The following is a 19,013-nucleotide window of genomic DNA, read 5'->3' as shown; positions in this document are numbered from 1 at the left end:
TTTTATATTTATTTAAATAAGGACATATGTTAAACACTGAAAACCTTTAAAAATTATTTTTAATTCAATTTATAATTTTTGGTTCTGTCAAAGTTATATTTTTTATATGTATAACTGCAAAGGAACATGATTGAAATCAATTTTAAATAGAAAAATCACGTAAATAACTATTTGGAAATAAAAGTTATATATTGTGATAGCCCAAGTCAGGAAATATAAAACCATAACTTATGATAAATATCTTTTGGATCATGGATAGAATACGAAGTAGCGGATTTCATCTTATTTTCACAGTAGCTTTTGATAGGTTATGTAAATGTTAATGATTGTCCTTCAGAGTTAGAGTTCCTCGCAGGTGCTAAAAATTGTAGAAGAGAAGCTGCTGCTGTGAAAATACGACGAAACTCTACTTCGTTCTCTTTCTATGATCCTTCAATTTTTTTATTTATCACCAAAGATCTAAAATCATAAAGATAAAGACTAAAACCATATTTAAAATGTCGATTTTCAGAAAATAAATTTACACTGTATATAAAATGGGTATACCAAGAAAAGAAAAAGAGGTAGGATTTTTGATAACAATTTATCCTCTAACAATACTTGTATGTTTTGTCAATTTCTGCTAATCTAAAGAAATATTGTCGCAGGGCAATATCCTATCAACACCCCCCTCCCTCCCACCACTCCTGTTGGACGATTTTAATACCTATTACATAGCTAGGTATTCCAAATAGGTATCCCATGCCCTAAATATATAACATATCAGAGAAGAAAAGTACATATCTTCAATATCTTTCCAGAACTAAATTGATTTTATTTATTCCGGCTGTACTGCTGAACATACATGTTATGTCCAGCTTAATAATAGAATACCTACTAAATACTCGATAATGCATTCAAAATTTTCTTGGAGTGAAAATACTTTTTTATTTGGCGTTTTTTTCATTATTAAATCTTAAAGACATTATAATTTATTTGTTAGCCTATTACACCAGTTAATCTAACATAGAATGGACTTTCAGCCAATTGACTGCTAATAGCCTTTAAATTGGCAAGTTTTTCAAAATGTTCGATACCATGCAGCAAGTTTCTAGCGTGATGATCGATCTATAACAGATCCAATTATAAAAATATTAAATTAAGGAAAACTAGAGTGTTTTTCAAGTTTTCCTGTTTTAATAGAAATTTAAAAGGTTGGTTATCACTTCTGCATGTTGTCATACCAGAAAAGTATTACTTTTTCAAAACAAGATTAATAGCAAAAAATCGAAGTTAGTGTTAAATAAGTAAATAAAAGAGAAGAAAATGCTTTTATCATAACGGATGTAGAATAAAAGTGGATATTATGGCTGGGGGAAAATTGTTGTCAATTTAGCTTGCTAACATGGAACTCATTTATTGGTCAATTCGTTCATGGAGTAGGAGGGAAAGGGAAGGGATTGGGTAAATGGTGTGGTAGGTGGGAATCGTTATTTTAGCCCGCTGTGTGTTTCACTTTTTTAGAGAACATGAAAATCTGGTGTAAGATCCATGTAATAATATCCATTGTTATCATAGTGGCTTTATGGAAATTAGTTCTTTTGGTGGACGCACTTGAACATGAATTTCTAAATAGATAAGAATGGGAAGGTACATAGTAACAGAATATGGTCGAACTAATTATCATTAGTTTTATCAAAGTAATTATAAAAAGTCATATTTTGCAGTTTATCTGATGCCAAACTAGAATTTTGCAATTTATTTTTTTTTTAATTGTAGAATTTCTATATTTTGGGTTAAATTTGTAGGTAATTATTAAATTCGACCAACCAATAAAATTCTACATTTAATTACACCAAGATAAAATACACGTTGAATTTGCGCTACCTTAAACAAACTACTTTCTTTCTAAACACCTCTTTTAATGTCCAGCTTAATGTGAAAAACGCCCTTAGGTCAAGTTATATACATGCAGGGAAAGGGACAAATTTTCAGACATTTTAGTCATGTAATGATTGTGAAAAAAAATAATTTCAGACTTACTTTCTTTGTGTTTAAATTTTTAACAAAACAAGTTTAAGATGGACGTACGGACATTCTGGTAACGATCATAGAGTTGCTACGCTTTCTAAATTGTACCTAACTACTACAGGAATCACCATGCAGAGTTTGAAATCGATAGGACAACTCTAACATGCCTAAATTAACGAAAAGACCTAACCGTTACGGACGGACGGACTGACCGACCCTAATTATAGAAAAGCTTCGCTTTTAAAAACTGCATGTTAAGGGATGGAACAATGGATCATAGACAAATATCCCTCTAATAGTATCAAACAAAATTAATACTATTATAGAATTATTGGTAGAAAAGTTTTGTCACTTGTACAACCCAATCAAGATTGAAAACCCCTAAGCAAACGAATGACAGAACGGGATATAAATTTGGGGTGCAGTGACCAGTATAATTTACAGTCCATAATTTCCACTCTCCTTTGATATGACCCAAACATTACATTATTCAAATTATTTAAAATAGTCGTTGCATTATTGTTTCTGTCCTTATCTATATATGTGTGGTTGTAGAACCAAAACAATGCCTAATACTTAAATATCCCTTTCGTAATTTAAATGTTTTGTTAAAAAAATGTCTTATTACAATATAAAGGAACTCAATGTTAGAACAAACTTTTTTAATTTTTTTAATATAAGTTTCTCTATATTTTACAGTGCCTGTTTATTGAATTTTTAAATGATTTTCAATTGTTAACAGACCAAGATTTTAAAGATTTTATTTAAGCATCGGTCCCTTAAAGAGAAAGAGAAATTTTACAGGGATTTTTATATTTTATTTAAAAAATATGAGGTAATAAATTTATTTACTGTCAAATATGCCCAAGCAGCAGATTTGTTTTGCTCATTCGAAAGAAGGAAAAAAATATTTATTTGTGTTGGTCAAAAATCCATTAAAAATAATTTGACAGAGTCAGACCTGAGTTTTAGTTTTGTTTTGGAAAGTAAGAGTGAAAGATATAAGATAACCATTATGGGTCGTTTACAGGACAAAAAAGATACATATTTCAAAACAAAAAATTCCTAGATTTATATCTCAAAACTATGATTTTTTTAGTTGAAGCTTTGTATAGTGACAGAAATGCTATACTTTGCCTGAGGTTAAAAGAATCGCATTTCCATTGAAATTCGATGTTATGATTTTCTTAAAATTAGTTATTGATTTATTACTTGAAAAATTCATTCAATACTTTCCATTCTTTTTTATAACAATGAGAAAATGATCTCAACGACTTGCATTAAGTAAAACAATGTAGTTTGTGATTGACTCAATTATCATCAATTAGTTTGGAACAAAATTTTGTAACAGACTCATTTGTTTTTAGATGTAAAAGTCCGAAATATTTGTTTGGAATCAAGTTACACAATAGTAGGAAACATAAAATTTAAATCTGTAAGACTGTAATAGTTTTATTGCATCGTATTTCCGCGGAAAGAAAAATAAAAAAAATATAATATTATATTTGATTATGTTGGCCCAGGCCTTCGGCCCCACATGGTTTTAATTTTATAACTTTTATTTTATCATTAATCTGTAAAATTGTCTATAGTACGATACTATACATGATTTTTCATTATTGCTCAGAAACGGTTCTAATCCAGCGGATATAAATCGGTTTTGACGGTTGACTGGAAAACATATTTATGTTCTTTTTAAACCTTGGGTCAGTAACCGAGATAATGGTTAGAATTCTACATTCCGTCATTGGAAACCCACGATCACATCCTTCTATAGCATAAAAAAAACATTGATGACAATAACTATAATTAGCACAAAGAAATCATGAATGAACAAAAGGACAAAGTGAGTTACAGAGCAGATGTTCAGTGGCCATATAAAGAGAAAGATAGAAAGAATATGTGATTATTAAAAAGTAAAAATAGCAGTCGAAAAATTCACATTTTTCACAAAGCGTTACGAACATATATACAGACAAACAGAACTACGAGAATCTTCACTACTAAAAAAAACAAGGATGACACAATCATTCAATTATGCTTGGGCAACAATTATAAAGAGTATTCAATATTTTTAAATTGTATTAAAAGTGCACGACTTAAAATGGACGTACACATCTTAGAAAGAATTATAGTGTTTCATAAATTGTCTGAAATCATTTCAGAACTACTTGACAATTATATCATACTTATGATTTAAATTACGTAAAAATACTTTCATAGAAAAGCTTCGTCTTTGTTAGATAGAATAGACCTTAAAATATCAAGTCATAATGCTTTTTTTATCAAGAATTTTATTTTTTGGAGTGAGGGAGGGTTATAACTGGCCAATTCGTGAAATAAGGGCTAGTAGCCTAAATCTAAAATGCACCAACAATCGCCTAAAGCAATGTGTTATTGATGTAGAGAAAGCGAATCAAGGTGTTCACTTTTTCTTCAATGGGATTTTAAATTCTACATTTATATCTAATAAACATGTATTTTTATGCAAAACTGTTTTGTAAGATGTTAGTTTAATTCGGTATTTTAAAGTTAGTATGTTTTTCAACCTATTTTTAAAAAATACACTATTCTAAGACATGAAGATATATTTTGATTTTAGCAATCATTTTTAATTCATTTTGTCTAAAAAAATATAGGTATGAGACATTAGATAACAGCAAATATGATCAAAGATATTAAACATACATTTATATAGAACAATGTCACAAATTATTTTGAATCTTAGATATCACCATAAAACACAGATGACTACTGAAAAAGTTTGAAATACAAGATTAAAACATTAGTTTTTTTAAACAGGAGGAGTAGGGAATAATTCTTTTATTGAGTTATGGGGCGGGGCATAGTTTTTTATTTAGTTTAATTCGGATCTAAAAGAAAGAAACGAAACTAAAGAGTAGCCTTGTTTTTTTTCTCAATAAGTGTTTAAATATAAAGTACTTATATAAATAGATAAAAAAAATACAATATTTATTTTATCTCATTTTGCGAAAATTATATAAAAATCATTTGATTTTTTTGTTGCATAGCATCTCTAAAAGTTTCTCTTACTACTCTTATAATGTAATTAACCAGTACAACTTTTTTTACCCTCCAAAATCAATTCTAATGTAAAAGTTAATTATAATGTTATGGTCTCAACTTAAGTATGTAGTTTTTGTTTAATTAAATCATCTATATGTTGATAATAAGGCAAGTGAAATTGCTGATTATATTTTTATCTTTTACATTGTAACATCTATTAAATGAATTGTCCTTGTTCTTTATATTTTTTGCACTTTTGACATCAATATGTTCGTTTAATGCTATGTACAATTACATATTTTTAATTTATTACATCTAAATGCATTCGGTAGATATTTTCCTTTTTTAATAATAAAATAAATTTGATAGAGGCGAACAAAATTATCAATTTATCAAAAAGTCGACATAATGATCTATTTTTCTATCAGCTTAGTTAAAATCGACCGATCATTAACAAATTTTCTGTTAGTCCTTACCATCTGCTTTATAACTGTAATTGCCTGATGTCAGCCTATAATTATCATAATTTTAATCATTATCCCATTCAAAATTATTCAATAATTGAAACACTTGACATACAAATAGTTTTATCAGGTTGAAAACTGATTACAATATTGCTAAATTTTCTTTACAAATGACGTCAAACCAGATATATTAATAGGGATCGAGTCAAATATGAAAAGAAAAGTTTTATTAATAACTTTTTAAAAAGTCTGCTTTTTGCGTGAATTTTCTCTTGTCGTGTGGCCTTTGTATACTATGGGTTCTTGAATTTGAAGTCATCAGCTTAATTAAAAGTTAGGGAAAATAATTCTTTCGTATATCTTACTTAATCATTAAAGTAATTTGAAACATTGATTTATCATCAAATCGAAATAAAATTCATTAAGACAAGAAGAATTGGATCTTATATCAGTTTAATATTTTATGATGCGTTTTATGGTGCAACATATGACTAATGAGCTGTATACAAAAAAAGGTTTTTAATGAGCTCTATATACTAGCTGCAAACCGTCTGTATTATAAAATATGTATCTTAAATCCAACAGGAGTGTGAAAACAATTCAGCATCAGAAATTAGGGCAGAGCCCAAAGTGACTTGGCTTAGAAATAAATGGGTATGTATTTTCTGCATCAGAGGGTTAAATAATTTAATTACTAATTCTAGTTTATTTTTACAACAGGTGTCTACTGGAATATTCCATTTAACATACTTACTTTTTAAGACTAATATAGAAATGCTTTGTTTTTTACATTAAACTTATTCGTTCTAGGAATAAGTATTTTTAAAAAAATAGTTGATTGGACAACTCTATTATGACAAGAATAGTAAAGAAATGGCAAAAGACATCACTAACTTTCAAATGGACGTTTGAAATTGTTGTGAGGGTTATAAAGTTGCTACGCTTTCAAAATTTACCTTAAATTACACAGTTATACTCATGCAAGGTTTGAAGTCGATAGACCAATTTATTCATGCCTGGATTAATGATCAAAGCTATCCTTTTAGGTAGATGTACGGACACACCCTAAATGTGGAATATTCACATTTAAAGATTAATAAGAATTAATTTGAATATTTTTTATTAATCAAAATTAACATGAAGGATTTAATTTACTTTCACTTGACACATTTATAACAGGTGTAACTTTTTATAGAACAGCTACTCTATTATTGCTTTTACTGTTAGTTAGATGTAAATACCTTAATTCTTAGATAGAGTAAGTTGCTTAATTTTAATTGACTGGGAGATTATTTGTTCAATCCACTTCCATAAAATTGTTTTTAAACAATTCTCTGATTATTATAAAAAAAAACTTTGTAGCTTTATTCAAACTTTTTATTATGAATCCTTGTCGGTTTTATAACTTTTTTCATGCCTTTACGAAAGAACAATTTTTCGGCTTTAAGAAAAAAATATGTATCTTTAAACAGACAATAATTAAAATATTCAATACCTTTATCCAAGATATCCATTCTATCCTTGCTTATTTGAAACATACTTGAAATGGTCCAAAGAACCACCCCTATTGGTCAGTTCTTTCATCCATTAGAATTTGAGGGGATGGGGTGATGGTTATTTTAGCCCGCTACGAGTTTCACTTTATTAGAGAAAATGATAATCTGCTGTAAGCCTCATGTATTGATAAATCTATTAATATGTATCAAACATACATTTATTTTAAAAATGTTTGAATTGAAATTGCCACATAATTGCAATTGTGTAACAATTTTCCTGCGGTAATAGATTTATTATTACTTGGATCTTACTCCAGATTATCATATGCTCCAAGGGAAACTTGTGGCTGGCTAAAATAACGATCCCCCCATCCACGTTAGCACCAAAATTGACGACAATTTTTTCTCTGTCATAATATCCACGTATATTCTATATCCATTGCTAAAGCACTGGTTAATCAATTATAATATGGATGGACCTGACAGCCACATAAAATGTTAATTTTAACATCAAAACAATGATGACAAAATGCATGAAGTATAATTTTAAATTATCTGATTTCAAATTTAGAGGTATGAATGAGTAAAATTAAAACCTATAGCATAGTTATATAATAAAAATCAGGGCTCGGCGGCAGCCGCGCGTCAGTCGCCTGAAATACGATATCAACCTTTTATAATAAAAAATCAGCTGAAAGTCCAGAATGTCCAAACAGGTTTACATTTGAGGCTTAGTCGCGGCTGTCGATCCCTAATCAAAATCTCCAAACGAATAAAAATATACCAATTATAGTAAAGCTGTACATTTAATTAATAATAATTAATTAATAATTGTAACACTTGTATATGCTTTCAAGTACTCTTATAAATCCATACAGATGGTCAAAGTAATACTCAATCAAAACTAATAAATTTCAGTTAGAATCTGACCATTCTCCTAGTAATAATTGGAGATAATATTTATTACTGCTAAGATTTCTATAAATTAAACACTTTTAAAAATGGCAGAAACTATTCTGAAGTCAAAGCTTAGGCCGGTAATAATTATTTTCTGTAACAATTTTTTCTGTTTTATTTTTCAGTTCTGTTACAATAGATTTATTATGATTGATGATGTACATCCCCAATTAATTAAACAATGTTTTATCTTCTACGATTAGATTATTGGATGGGAAAGTTTGGAAACTGGAAAAGTTTGTACAATCGAAATTGAAAATTATAGTAAAAATGAGAGGACTTGTTTATGTCTCCTTCCTGTTAATACTTGTTTCTTGACAGCTAAATATAAATTTTGTATCTTTCTGTGTTGTTCCTAAGTATGGTTCATACCCTAATCTTCGAGTTCTCAAAAATAATTACTGCTCTTCTTATAGATTACTATTTTTATCAGGCAATATTTAGATTTATTTTACTCATTTTATCAATATGTATTATATAATAGAAGATTTCAACAGATAATTACGCAAAGTTTAAAATGTGTGATAAAAGAATGAGATATAATTTAACTTCATAGAGTTCATATCAAAAATAATTTAAAATACATTTTCTTGAAAGAAATTTAAAGCAGAAATTTTTATTTAGCTGAATCAAATAAGATAAAAGTCCTTTTTTCAACTGATTTTTGATGATGCAAATGCAAAAAAGGTGCAATTTTCTTGGTTCTTTTTGATAGTAGGAAGAGGTATTATTTGGTAGATTTTATGCTTATTAAGTGTATTTACCATTACCTCGTAAGGGCGGGGTTCTCCTTCGATTTTTAAGTGATCATCTACAGAATCCAAAATATCAAAGTGTATACCTAGAAATATTTCTATGGTTTCAGCTATTACAATTATTTAAAATGTGAAAATAAAATCTTTTGGTATAATCATAATTTTGTTTAGAGCATGAATAAAGAGACGAACGTGTTTGCGCAGAAGCATATTGTATCACGTGATAAGAGAGGACAAGTCCTGGGACAAAATGGATCTGGATTTAGGTAATATAACATCCCTATGTAGAATATCATTTCCCTTTGTTAGCTTATATAATTTACTATAATATCCCTTTGGCGTTATAAAAAGAGGCAAAGTCCTAGGAAAACGATGGCTAACATAATATTGGACTTAAACAATCTCTACTTATTGATAATAACATTTTATCCTTTTGTGAAAATAATACAGCTATTAACTCATTCTTATTGATTCAAAAACGTATTCATAAATATTTTAAATGTATTCTTCAATGTTATAATGATGAAAACTTTTACTTAAATTTTTCTATAAAGAAGTTGAATACTAGAAAAGTCACCACCTGTTATAAATATAATTAAATAGAAACAGCTTTAAAGGACATTTTAATCATGTATAATGATTATATAATTGGAACATGGCTTCTATACATGTGGCTTACTTTGATATATTTTGATTATTCAATTCCCAATATTTTTGCTCTCTAGTTTTACTATCTATCTTTTAAAAATTAATAATTCCAAATGTCCGTCCTTCTGTCGGTCTGTACGCCTCTCAGCTACGTTTAGATAGAATTTCTGGCCGATTAGCATCTTATCCATAATGCATTTAAACTGTCGGTCTATCAGTAATGCTATCATAAAGGGAGCTAGCACTGTGATTCATTTATCTACGAATAAAATAGAATAATGAAATTTCGTTTGATTATACCTTTGACTAATGAGCATCTACTCCATAAACCAATCTTTACGTTTGTATGTTTGACTGTATTAATATTTCAATATTATATTTTTGTGTATTTCGCCACATTTTTTCAACAAACCTTAATTCTAAACACTTTCAGAGGATGCACAATTTGGTTCACTGGTCTGTCCGGCGCTGGAAAGACAACCGTGGCATTTGCGCTGGAGGAGTATCTTGTGTCACGCGGCATTCCCGCTTACGGCCTGGACGGTGACAATGTCAGGTAAATTTGCGTGTAAAAAATCATTTCTGCTTTCAAAAACGTCCAAGCTTTTTATTTTGATGGAGTAAAATGAGGATTTTCAAAGGTTTGAGGAAGGTAACCCAGTGTATTTTTTGTTAATTATGAGGTAAAATGAAGTATTTGAAAATTTTAAAGGGGGGTAATCACTCCTTTACCCCCACCCTTGGACGCCTATGTTTCCTGTAGAAGCAAGTATTAGTCGGTGTTAAATGGCGCAAATACGATTTTGGTCCAAAAACACAAAAAATAATTATATCATTTTTAGTACATCGATCAGCTAATTTAAAGCTTTAGGGTTATATTATGTGCAACTCAAACATCTCTAAACTTCGAAATGATAATATTATTGCTGTGCAAGTTATGAGCATAATTGTGCTTGTTATTTCTTTTTTGTAAAATTCTTCAAATTCTGTTTTTAAAAATGCTCTTTTTTATGGATTTTATTATACGTGTTAATGATGAAACATTAAAAGGTTTTGTGATTATAATTTGGAATTTTATCCCAAAAAATAATATTGAATTTTTAGAACTGGCTTAAACAAGAATCTTGGTTTTGCCCCCGAAGACAGAGAGGAGAATATTCGTAGAGTTGCTGAGGTAACAATCTATTCTTTTTTTACTTTTCATGTTATTGTACAAAATTATGGTAAGTTTTATCATCAACAACGAAAAAATGCATAATCACAGTGGTCCTCAAGGCAAAAGAAGTTTGACAAAACCTACCATAAAAACGGACTATATGGCCATCAAATATACACATTGGAGGGCCAGGAACTGATTTTCTTAAAATCATAGCTGTTCCTTCTTGGGGTTTATTCCATTTTAAAGTTAACAGACCAAATTCCCTAAAAAATCAAGGTTCTTTGTCACGATTTTGTTGCTTTGGATTCAAACCTTTATAACTTTGGCTGTATGAAAGACTCATGAAAGCTAAACCTACCATTGGAAAGCCTATTTAATGACAATTTTAGACATAGCTTTAAATTTTTTGTAGCTTTCTTACTTTTTGCTCTACAAGGAAAATTGTAACCAAAGGGAGAAAATTTATTGATAAATCTATTCTCAGAAAGGCTTTCACTAGGGTATTTTTATATACATTTTTCAAGATTTTTCCTATGTTCAGTGATTCTTTTGATGACAAATGCAAAAAATACACTTTCATACATTTAATTTGGTATATTTGCATTTTTTCTACCTTGTGCCAAAAATTTTTTATAAAAATTATAAGTTGGTGTATATTTTTTTGTCCAAAATTGTACATAAATTTCAGGAATAAATATTAAGAACCATCAATTGCTACATTTTACATGTGTAGTTTTAAATTTCCTATATTTATGGTTGTGTAGGAGCCTCAAAAATGCTAAACCTACCATTGTAAAGCAACTCTATCCAAATAAATATACAACTTTTAAAAAAATTGACTTAAAAGGCTTGCACAGGATTAATGTTAGGTGTAATAAATTTCACCAAAAATGTTTTCTTTCCTACAAAATTTGGAGTAGAAGGGAGGTTACAAAGCAGTAATAGTTATCAGATGTCCTGTTTCAACACCAATCTATGGAGGGGGTGTGCCCCCCCCCCCAAAAAAATGGTGCAGGGCTTAGGTGCCCCCCCCTTTCCCCCCCTAAAAAGGGAGGGGGGTAACATTTTGATAGTTGAAAATAATGCAAAATTTAAAAATTTAAAAAAATTTTTTTTACAAAACTCAACAAGATATAACAATGGACAATGTTTCAGTCAGGCCAGAAAGAAAACATTTGCTGAGAAATGCTTAAAGCCAGGGTTGATATCCTGGCTATCACCGAATCTAGGTGGACAAATAATGGAGAGTTTAAACATCATTCTGGCTTGAAAATACTTTACTCAGGCCATATGAATGAGAATCTAGGACATAATCAAGGGGTGGCTCTTATGCTGACCAAGCAAGCAGAGCAGGCCATGATCAGTTGCCAACCCCATGGTCCAAGAATCATGGAGGCTTACTTCAAATCCTCAGATATAAACATCAATCTGAGAATTATAGTAGCATATGCTCTTACAGAACAAGCAGATACAGAGGTCAAAAACGAACTTTATGACCAGCTTGACTCTGTATTTAAGAATGGTCATAAAGAAAAGGACCTGACCATGCTCCTAGGAGATTGTAATGCTCAAGAGGGGAGTAATAATGAGAATTTAGAAGAAGTCATGGGCAAATATGGCCTAGGCTTAAGTAATGGCAAGGAAAATGACAATGGTGACAGACTTGTATTTTTTTGTACTGAAAACAAACTTGCCATTGGTGGAACCATCTTTAAACACAAGAAGATTCATACTGTCACCTGGAGATCACCAGATCAAAGAACCTTTAAAAAGATAGACCATATCTGTATATCTAGATGTATAAAAGGTTCTCTCCTTGATGTGTGGGTTGAAAGAGGACCATTCAGACTATTATCTTCTATCTTCTAAAGTTCGGCTTAGATTTAAAAAGCAGGACTCAAACCCTAACTCCAGGAAGAAATATAATTTAACAACCCTTCAAAACTCTGAAAAGCTACAAGAGTTTAAGCTAACTCAAAAGAACAGATTTGAGTTGTTGACTCTTCAAGAGGAAGATGGAGTTAAGTATTGGGCAAAGTATCAAAAAAGTTTATAATGATACTAGCCAAGAATAATTAGGTTTCAAAAGGCTAACCAAAAGCAGTGGATCACTAAAAGATCCATTGATCTCCTGGATCAAAGAAGAGATGTAAGACAAAGACACTTTCTAGAAACTCTCCAGAAGATAAAGACCTGTATAAGATGCTCAGCAGGGAAATCCAAAGAAGTGTCAGAATTGACAAAAAAGAACACTTGGAAAACCTTGCTATGCAAGCAGAAAATGCTGCTAATCAAAATAGAATGAAAGATGTCTATGAGATTACTAAGAGCATTGCAGGTAAAGTACACAAATCAGGATCATACATCAGGGACAAGGATGGTTCACTTTTTAAAACTGATGAAGATATTCCAAATAGATGGGCAGAGCACTTCACTGAACTGCTAAATCTTCCAGTTCCAGAGGAAGAAACTGAGATTCCACCCTCAGATGCACTTGACATTGACTGTCAAGCGCCAAATCTATTGGAAATCAAAGAGGCGATTAAAAATTTGAAAAATAACAAGGCCACTGGACCTGATAACATACCAGCTAAGGTCATAAAAGCAGACCTAGATACATCAACTGAGGCATTCCTACCTTTGATCACAAAGATATGGAATGATGAGTTATGCCTAGAGGACTGGAAGAATGGACATATCTCATTACTAGCCAAAAAAGGACACTTGACCCAATGTGGAAACTACAGAGGGATAATGCTTCTTTCAGTACCTAGCCGTATCCTTAGTAAGATTCTTCTTAATAGAATAAAGAAAAAGGTTAATGAAAAGCTAAGACCTAATCAGGCTGGATTTAGACTAAACCGTTCCAATATTGATCAGGTAACCTCTCTAAGAATCATCATAGAGCAATCCAAGGAATGGAACTCTGAGCTCTTTGTAAACTTCATTGACTACAAAAAAGCATTTGATTCTTTAGACAGAAGATCTCTCTGGAAAATCTGCTGACACTATGGCATTCCAGAAAAGATAATCAATATCATTAAAGCTATCTTTCATAAAGGAGGTGGAAATGTAATGTATAAAGGTAAACTATCAACCTTTTTTGAGATTGTAACAGGCGTCAGACAAGGATGCCTTCTTTCTCCCTTCCTTTTCCTCCTTGCCATTGACTGGATCATGAAGAACTGTGAAAGTAATGATGGCATTTGCTGGGAGCTATTTGGCAATCCAAAATATTTGGGAGTTTTGGACTTTGCTGATGATATTGCTTTGTTATCAAGCAATAGAAGTCAAATGCAAAGAAGGACTAACATGATAGCTGAAACTTCCAGAAAATTGGACTAGAAATTAATGTTCCTAAAACTAAAATATTCAAATTAAATGCAAATTCCCAAGAACCAATTACTATTGGAGACCAAATTCTTGAGGATGTAGATTGTTTTGAGTATCTTGGAAGTAAAATTGATGAAGCTGGAGGCACTTTAACAGATGTTAAAGCTAGAATTAACAAATCTAGGACAGCCTTTGCCAGCCTGAACAAAATTTGGAATTCCAACAATATCTCCAAAAACACCAAGTTAAGATGTTCTCTCTGTTTTGCTGTATGGGGCTGAAACTTGGTTCCTAAACACAGCAGTGGTCTCCAAGCTACAGACATATATCAATAAATGTCGCTGGAGAATCCACTAGATCTTTTGGCCAAATAAGATCACAAATGCTGAGCTTTTAGAGCGCAGTGACATGTCAGACATTAAACTGACAATAAAACAGAGGAAATGGTGATGGTTGGGGCACACACTAAGGAAAGGGCATGATTTTATATCCAGGCCTTGACTTGGAACCCCCAAATAGGAAAGAGGAAACCAGAGCTGGATCTTTAAATCGTTTATAGGTGATTTAAACCAGGGCGATTCATTCAGCGCGCCATCAAATTATTAAATACCAATCTTTAAATTGAAATGGCATGGGCGATTCAGCGCGGTCAGTTGCGCCGAACCGGCGCAGCAATGGTACTCAACTAGTGGCATTGCCGCGTTAAATCGGGGTGATTCATATTTAATAAATAAATATTTTTTAAAAATTAGTTTAATATTTTATTGCAAAACTATCGTGAAAACATTTTATAGTTATTTTTAAAATAAATTTTATATTTTGTTTTTTATAAAACACCGTACTGACCCAGTTTAAGTTAAAAAATTGTATCGGCACGTATCAATATTTTAGTGAGTGCGCAGGCGATTTAACAACACCGCGCCGAAAATCTTATAAAAATCCATGTTTTATAGGCGCGCTGTGGCTAACCACCAGCGCACCTACGGTTTACTCTGAATCGCCCCGTTTCAGCGCACTATAAAAACAATTTAAAGATCCAGCTCAGGTAGACCAAAAAGAACCTGGAGGAGGGAACACTTAAAGGGAGTGTAAAGGTAAAAATTTCTCATCATATTATCAAATCTTAACATTTTCTAAGTACCTTTCAATAAACTGATCAACTAAAAACGTCATATTAACAAAAATATCAAGGATTTAAGCCTTGATTTTTTGGTATTTTGGTAGGGAAAACTGGAAAAACAGGGAAAATCTGAACTTTTTTCTTTATTAAAATGTTTGTAGGGATATTTAACTTGTCACATATAGTTTAAACTATTTACTTACTGTTAAGCATTTTTTTTATGACATAAAAATTCATGCTGTAATAACGTAGAAATTAAGTAATAAAGATTTATTTTAAGTTTGTATTATTGACAAAAAAAATACCTTACTGTCTACAAAGGGTTGAATCTCAGAGATTATTTGAAGTGATAATATCCTTTTTTATTGTGTTGGACTATAAACAACCCACTTTGGAGAATTAGTTTACACTTTTATCAGACTGTTTATAAAGAAATATTGCATCTTTATTATTTACCAATTTTGTAATTAAAGGTGGGCAAGAGATGGACCATCTAAAGTTAATTGGATACTAAAAAACCAGTTTCTAGCTTTGTTATTGTATTTGCTTATCAAAAAAAAATATTGCTTATTTTATCAATTTCTAAGTAACTATACATTGGTTTAAAGCAAGGATTATGTTAAAAGTTAGCTTAACCGTTAGGAAAAATCAAGAACTATGTGAAAAAGTTTAATTTTAGCTATAATGGGAGAAAAAAAGAATTTAATGCACATTTTATATAATACGTAAAATTTCTTCCTTTCCCTGTACCTTATAATAATTGTCAGAAAAAGCCGTTTTTTAAGCAAACAAAAGCATGTTTTGCTCTATCTGTGAGATATTATGAATGAGAAATTGTTAAGATTTGATATTAAGATGAGAAAAATTTACGTTTACAGTCCCTTTAAGTGAACTGAAAGATTTAAAAATTCCATCTTTCAGCATTGCCTCAAAACGTGCCCAAACAAAGAAAGATTGGAGAACCATTGTGCATAGCCTACGTTCTGCGTTCTACGATCTATGTTATATCTTGTTGAGTTTTGAAAAAAATATTTTTTTAAATTTTTAAATTTTGCATTATTTTCAACTATCAAAATGTTACCCCCCTCCCTTTTTAGGGGGGGAAAGGGGGGGGGCACCTAAGCCCTGCACCATTTTTTTTGGGGGGGGGGGCACACCCCCTCCATAGATTGGTGTTGAAACAGGACATCTGATAACTATTACTGCTTTGTAACCTCCCTTCTACTCCAAATTTTGTAGGAAAGAAAACATTTTTGGTGAAATTTATTACACCTAACATAAATCCTGTGCAAGCCTTTTAAGTCAATTTTTTTTTTAAAGTCGTAGATTTATTTCGATAGAGTGTTCAACAAGCTTTACAATGGTAGGTTTAGCATTTTTGAGGCTCCTACACAACCATAAATATAGGAAATTTAAAACTACACATGTAAAATGTAGCAATTGATGGTTCTTAATATTTATTCCTGAAATTTATGTACAATTTTGGACAAAAAATATACACCAACTTATAATTTTTATAAAAAATTTTTGGCACAAGGTAGAAAAAATGCAAATATACCAAATTAAATGTATGAAAGTGTATTTTTTGCATTTGTCATCAAAAGAATCACTGAACATAAGAAAAATCCTGAAAAATTTATATAAAAATACCCTAGTGAAAGCCTTTCTGAGAATAGATTTATCAATAAATTTTCTCCCTTTGGTTACAATTTTCCTTGTAGAGCAAAAAGTAAGAAAGCTACAAAAAATTTAAAGCTATGTCTAAAATTGTCATTCAATAGGCTTTCCAATGGTAGGTTTAGCTTTCATGAGTCTTTCATACAGCCAAAGTTATAAAGGTTTGAATCCAAAGCAACAAAATCGTGACAAACAACCTTGATTTTTTAGGGAATTTGGTCTGTTAACTTTAAAATGGAATAAACCCCAAGAAGGAACAGCTATGATTTTAAGAAAATCAGTTCCTGGCCCTCCAATGTGTATATTTGATGGCCATATAGTCCGTTTTTATGGTAGGTTTTGTCAAACTTCTTTTGCCTTGAGGACCACTGTGTAATACCCATCATATTTAGGCATTTCAGAATGTAGCATATTATTCTGATGCTTTAGGTTATAAGTTCAATGTTCGTGTGTTTCTAATATCAAGAACCCAGGAATAAGACAATTGAATATTTTAGTTCTAAACCACCTTGAAAGTTAACTATTTTCTTTATGATAACAGATTTTTTTGATTAAGAGTTATAAAACTGTAAAGAGTTATATTCTATCTACAATTTTAGGTTGGCAAGCTGTTTGCTGATTCTGGAGTGGTGGCCCTTTGCTCTTTTGTATCACCATACATAAAGGACAGAGATCTTGCCAGACAGCTTCATAAGGTTAGCTTTTTTTGTGGCACTATAGATGGATAACTAGATAGATAGACATTATCATACATAAAGTTAGTTTGTTTGTAGCACTACATTAAGATAGATAGAAAGATAAGAGTTAGGATTCTTTGCTCTTTTCTATCACCATACTTTTAGAACAGAGACTTTGCTAGAGCTATATAAAGTTAGCTTTTTGTAGCACTCTATTAGATAGATTGGGATTCTTTTGCTCTTTTTAACACCAGTGAACTAGCTAGACAGCTTCTTAAGGTTAGCTTAGACGAATTTTTATAAAAATTGCTTTTTTAAAGCACCCACAAATAGATAGATAATCAGATAAAAAAAAGATTAAAAAACACATTCAGATAGATAAACGGATTAAAGTAGATTAATGTTTGAGTTTTCATCTAAAATAAAAACAAAATTTAGAAATAAAGTATTTTGCCTTGAAAAAAAAATTTCCTTACTAAAATGACGACATTTCATAACAATTTCAATTTTAGCCTAAACTACATATACTAAAGTATATGAAAGACATTGACAAATAAAATGTTACAAAATAATAAGATTAAATATAAAATATTGTCCTGTTATACTGGGTTAAGATAGACTTTGATCTAACCCTCTATTCGAACTTATAGTATAGTAAGTATTTTCTCAACATTTATTTTATAAATTTTATTTTAGGAGGTTGGCCTACCCTTTTTCGAGATCTTTGTGGACACTCCCCTGGAGGAGTGTGAGAGAAGGGACGTCAAGGGTCTCTACAAGAAGGCCAGGGCTGGAATAATCAAGGTAAAGGGATACAATCTACTTAGGGAATCTTAAATGCATTAAACTTCTCCGCCATTTAAAAATATACAAATGGATTCAGAATATATTTGAATATTATGACAATGAAAAGATTTTCGTCAGTTTATGTTGCTAACATGAAATTTTTTATTGGTCAATTCGGTTATCCAGTGCAGTGGGGGGGAGTTGATCGGGCAAAGTGGATGGTAGGGAAAATCTTTACCCCGCTGCGAGTTTTACTTTTTTAGAGAACATTGAAACCCGGTGTAAGATCCAAGTAATAATATGTCTATTAATTTACTATAATTATAAGGTTATGATTTAAGTTACTGTTATCATTAAAAAAAACAAGGATGACAACATCCATAAAAACGAAGCACTGAAACGGTAGGACAAACGGACATAACACTTGTATAGTGTCTAAACTGAATAATCAGAATATAAAAGTATAAGAGTTGAAGCAAAATCGTAAGTAAATTTGTTGAAAAACTGCTTGATACTGGATAATGTTTATGGACATACTTACATTTTTAGGACTTGATTATAGAGTTGCTTCGCTTATAATATTGTTCTTTGTTGTCCCAGGAATCAATATACCTATAATCAGATCAATCGGATAATTAGATCTCATAAAAATTTGTTGTTAAAAAAGTAGAAAAATCAACACGTTTAAAATGAACATACGGACATTATGGTAATGATTATAGAGTTGCTACGCTTTCTACATCGTACCTAACTACTACAGGAATCATCATGCAAAGTTTGAAATCGATAGGACTATTCTAACATGCCTAAATTAACGAATAAAAGCTATCTATCTCGGACGGACGTACGGACGGACATACGAACCTACCCTAATTATAGAAAAGCTTCGCTTTTAAATATTTGG

At 30.9% G+C, this 19,013-nt stretch overlaps 1 protein-coding gene across 3 annotated transcripts in view; it reads left to right on the top strand.

The window, feature by feature from the left end:
- The first annotated feature begins 502 nt into the window (after window positions 1-502).
- Window positions 503-19,013, top strand: part of LOC145314316 (bifunctional 3'-phosphoadenosine 5'-phosphosulfate synthase-like) — a 31,188-nt gene continuing 12,677 nt past the window's right edge. The window contains exons 1-6 of one of the 3 annotated variants that reach the window (XM_080154187.1): window positions 503-563; window positions 8,881-8,975; window positions 9,791-9,913; window positions 10,462-10,531; window positions 17,246-17,341; window positions 18,020-18,127. In XM_080154187.1, coding sequence (XP_080010313.1) covers window positions 537-563; window positions 8,881-8,975; window positions 9,791-9,913; window positions 10,462-10,531; window positions 17,246-17,341; window positions 18,020-18,127 — 519 coding nt within the window. In that variant the 5' untranslated portion in view covers window positions 503-536. Of the gene's footprint in view, window positions 564-6,087; window positions 6,156-7,900; window positions 8,035-8,880; window positions 8,976-9,790; window positions 9,914-10,461; window positions 10,532-17,245; window positions 17,342-18,019; window positions 18,128-19,013 lie in introns of those variants that run through there. The other 2 variants (XM_080154188.1, XM_080154186.1) reach the window with 2 other exon arrangements.

Source organism: Acartia tonsa, chromosome 3 (assembly GCF_053477335.1).
Source record: "Acartia tonsa isolate MP-2025a chromosome 3, ASM5347733v1, whole genome shotgun sequence".
Lineage (NCBI taxonomy): Eukaryota > Metazoa > Arthropoda > Copepoda > Calanoida > Acartiidae > Acartia > Acartia tonsa.
The sequence above is the reverse complement of the archived record's forward strand: the minus strand, read 5'-3'. Positions and strand labels throughout refer to the sequence as shown.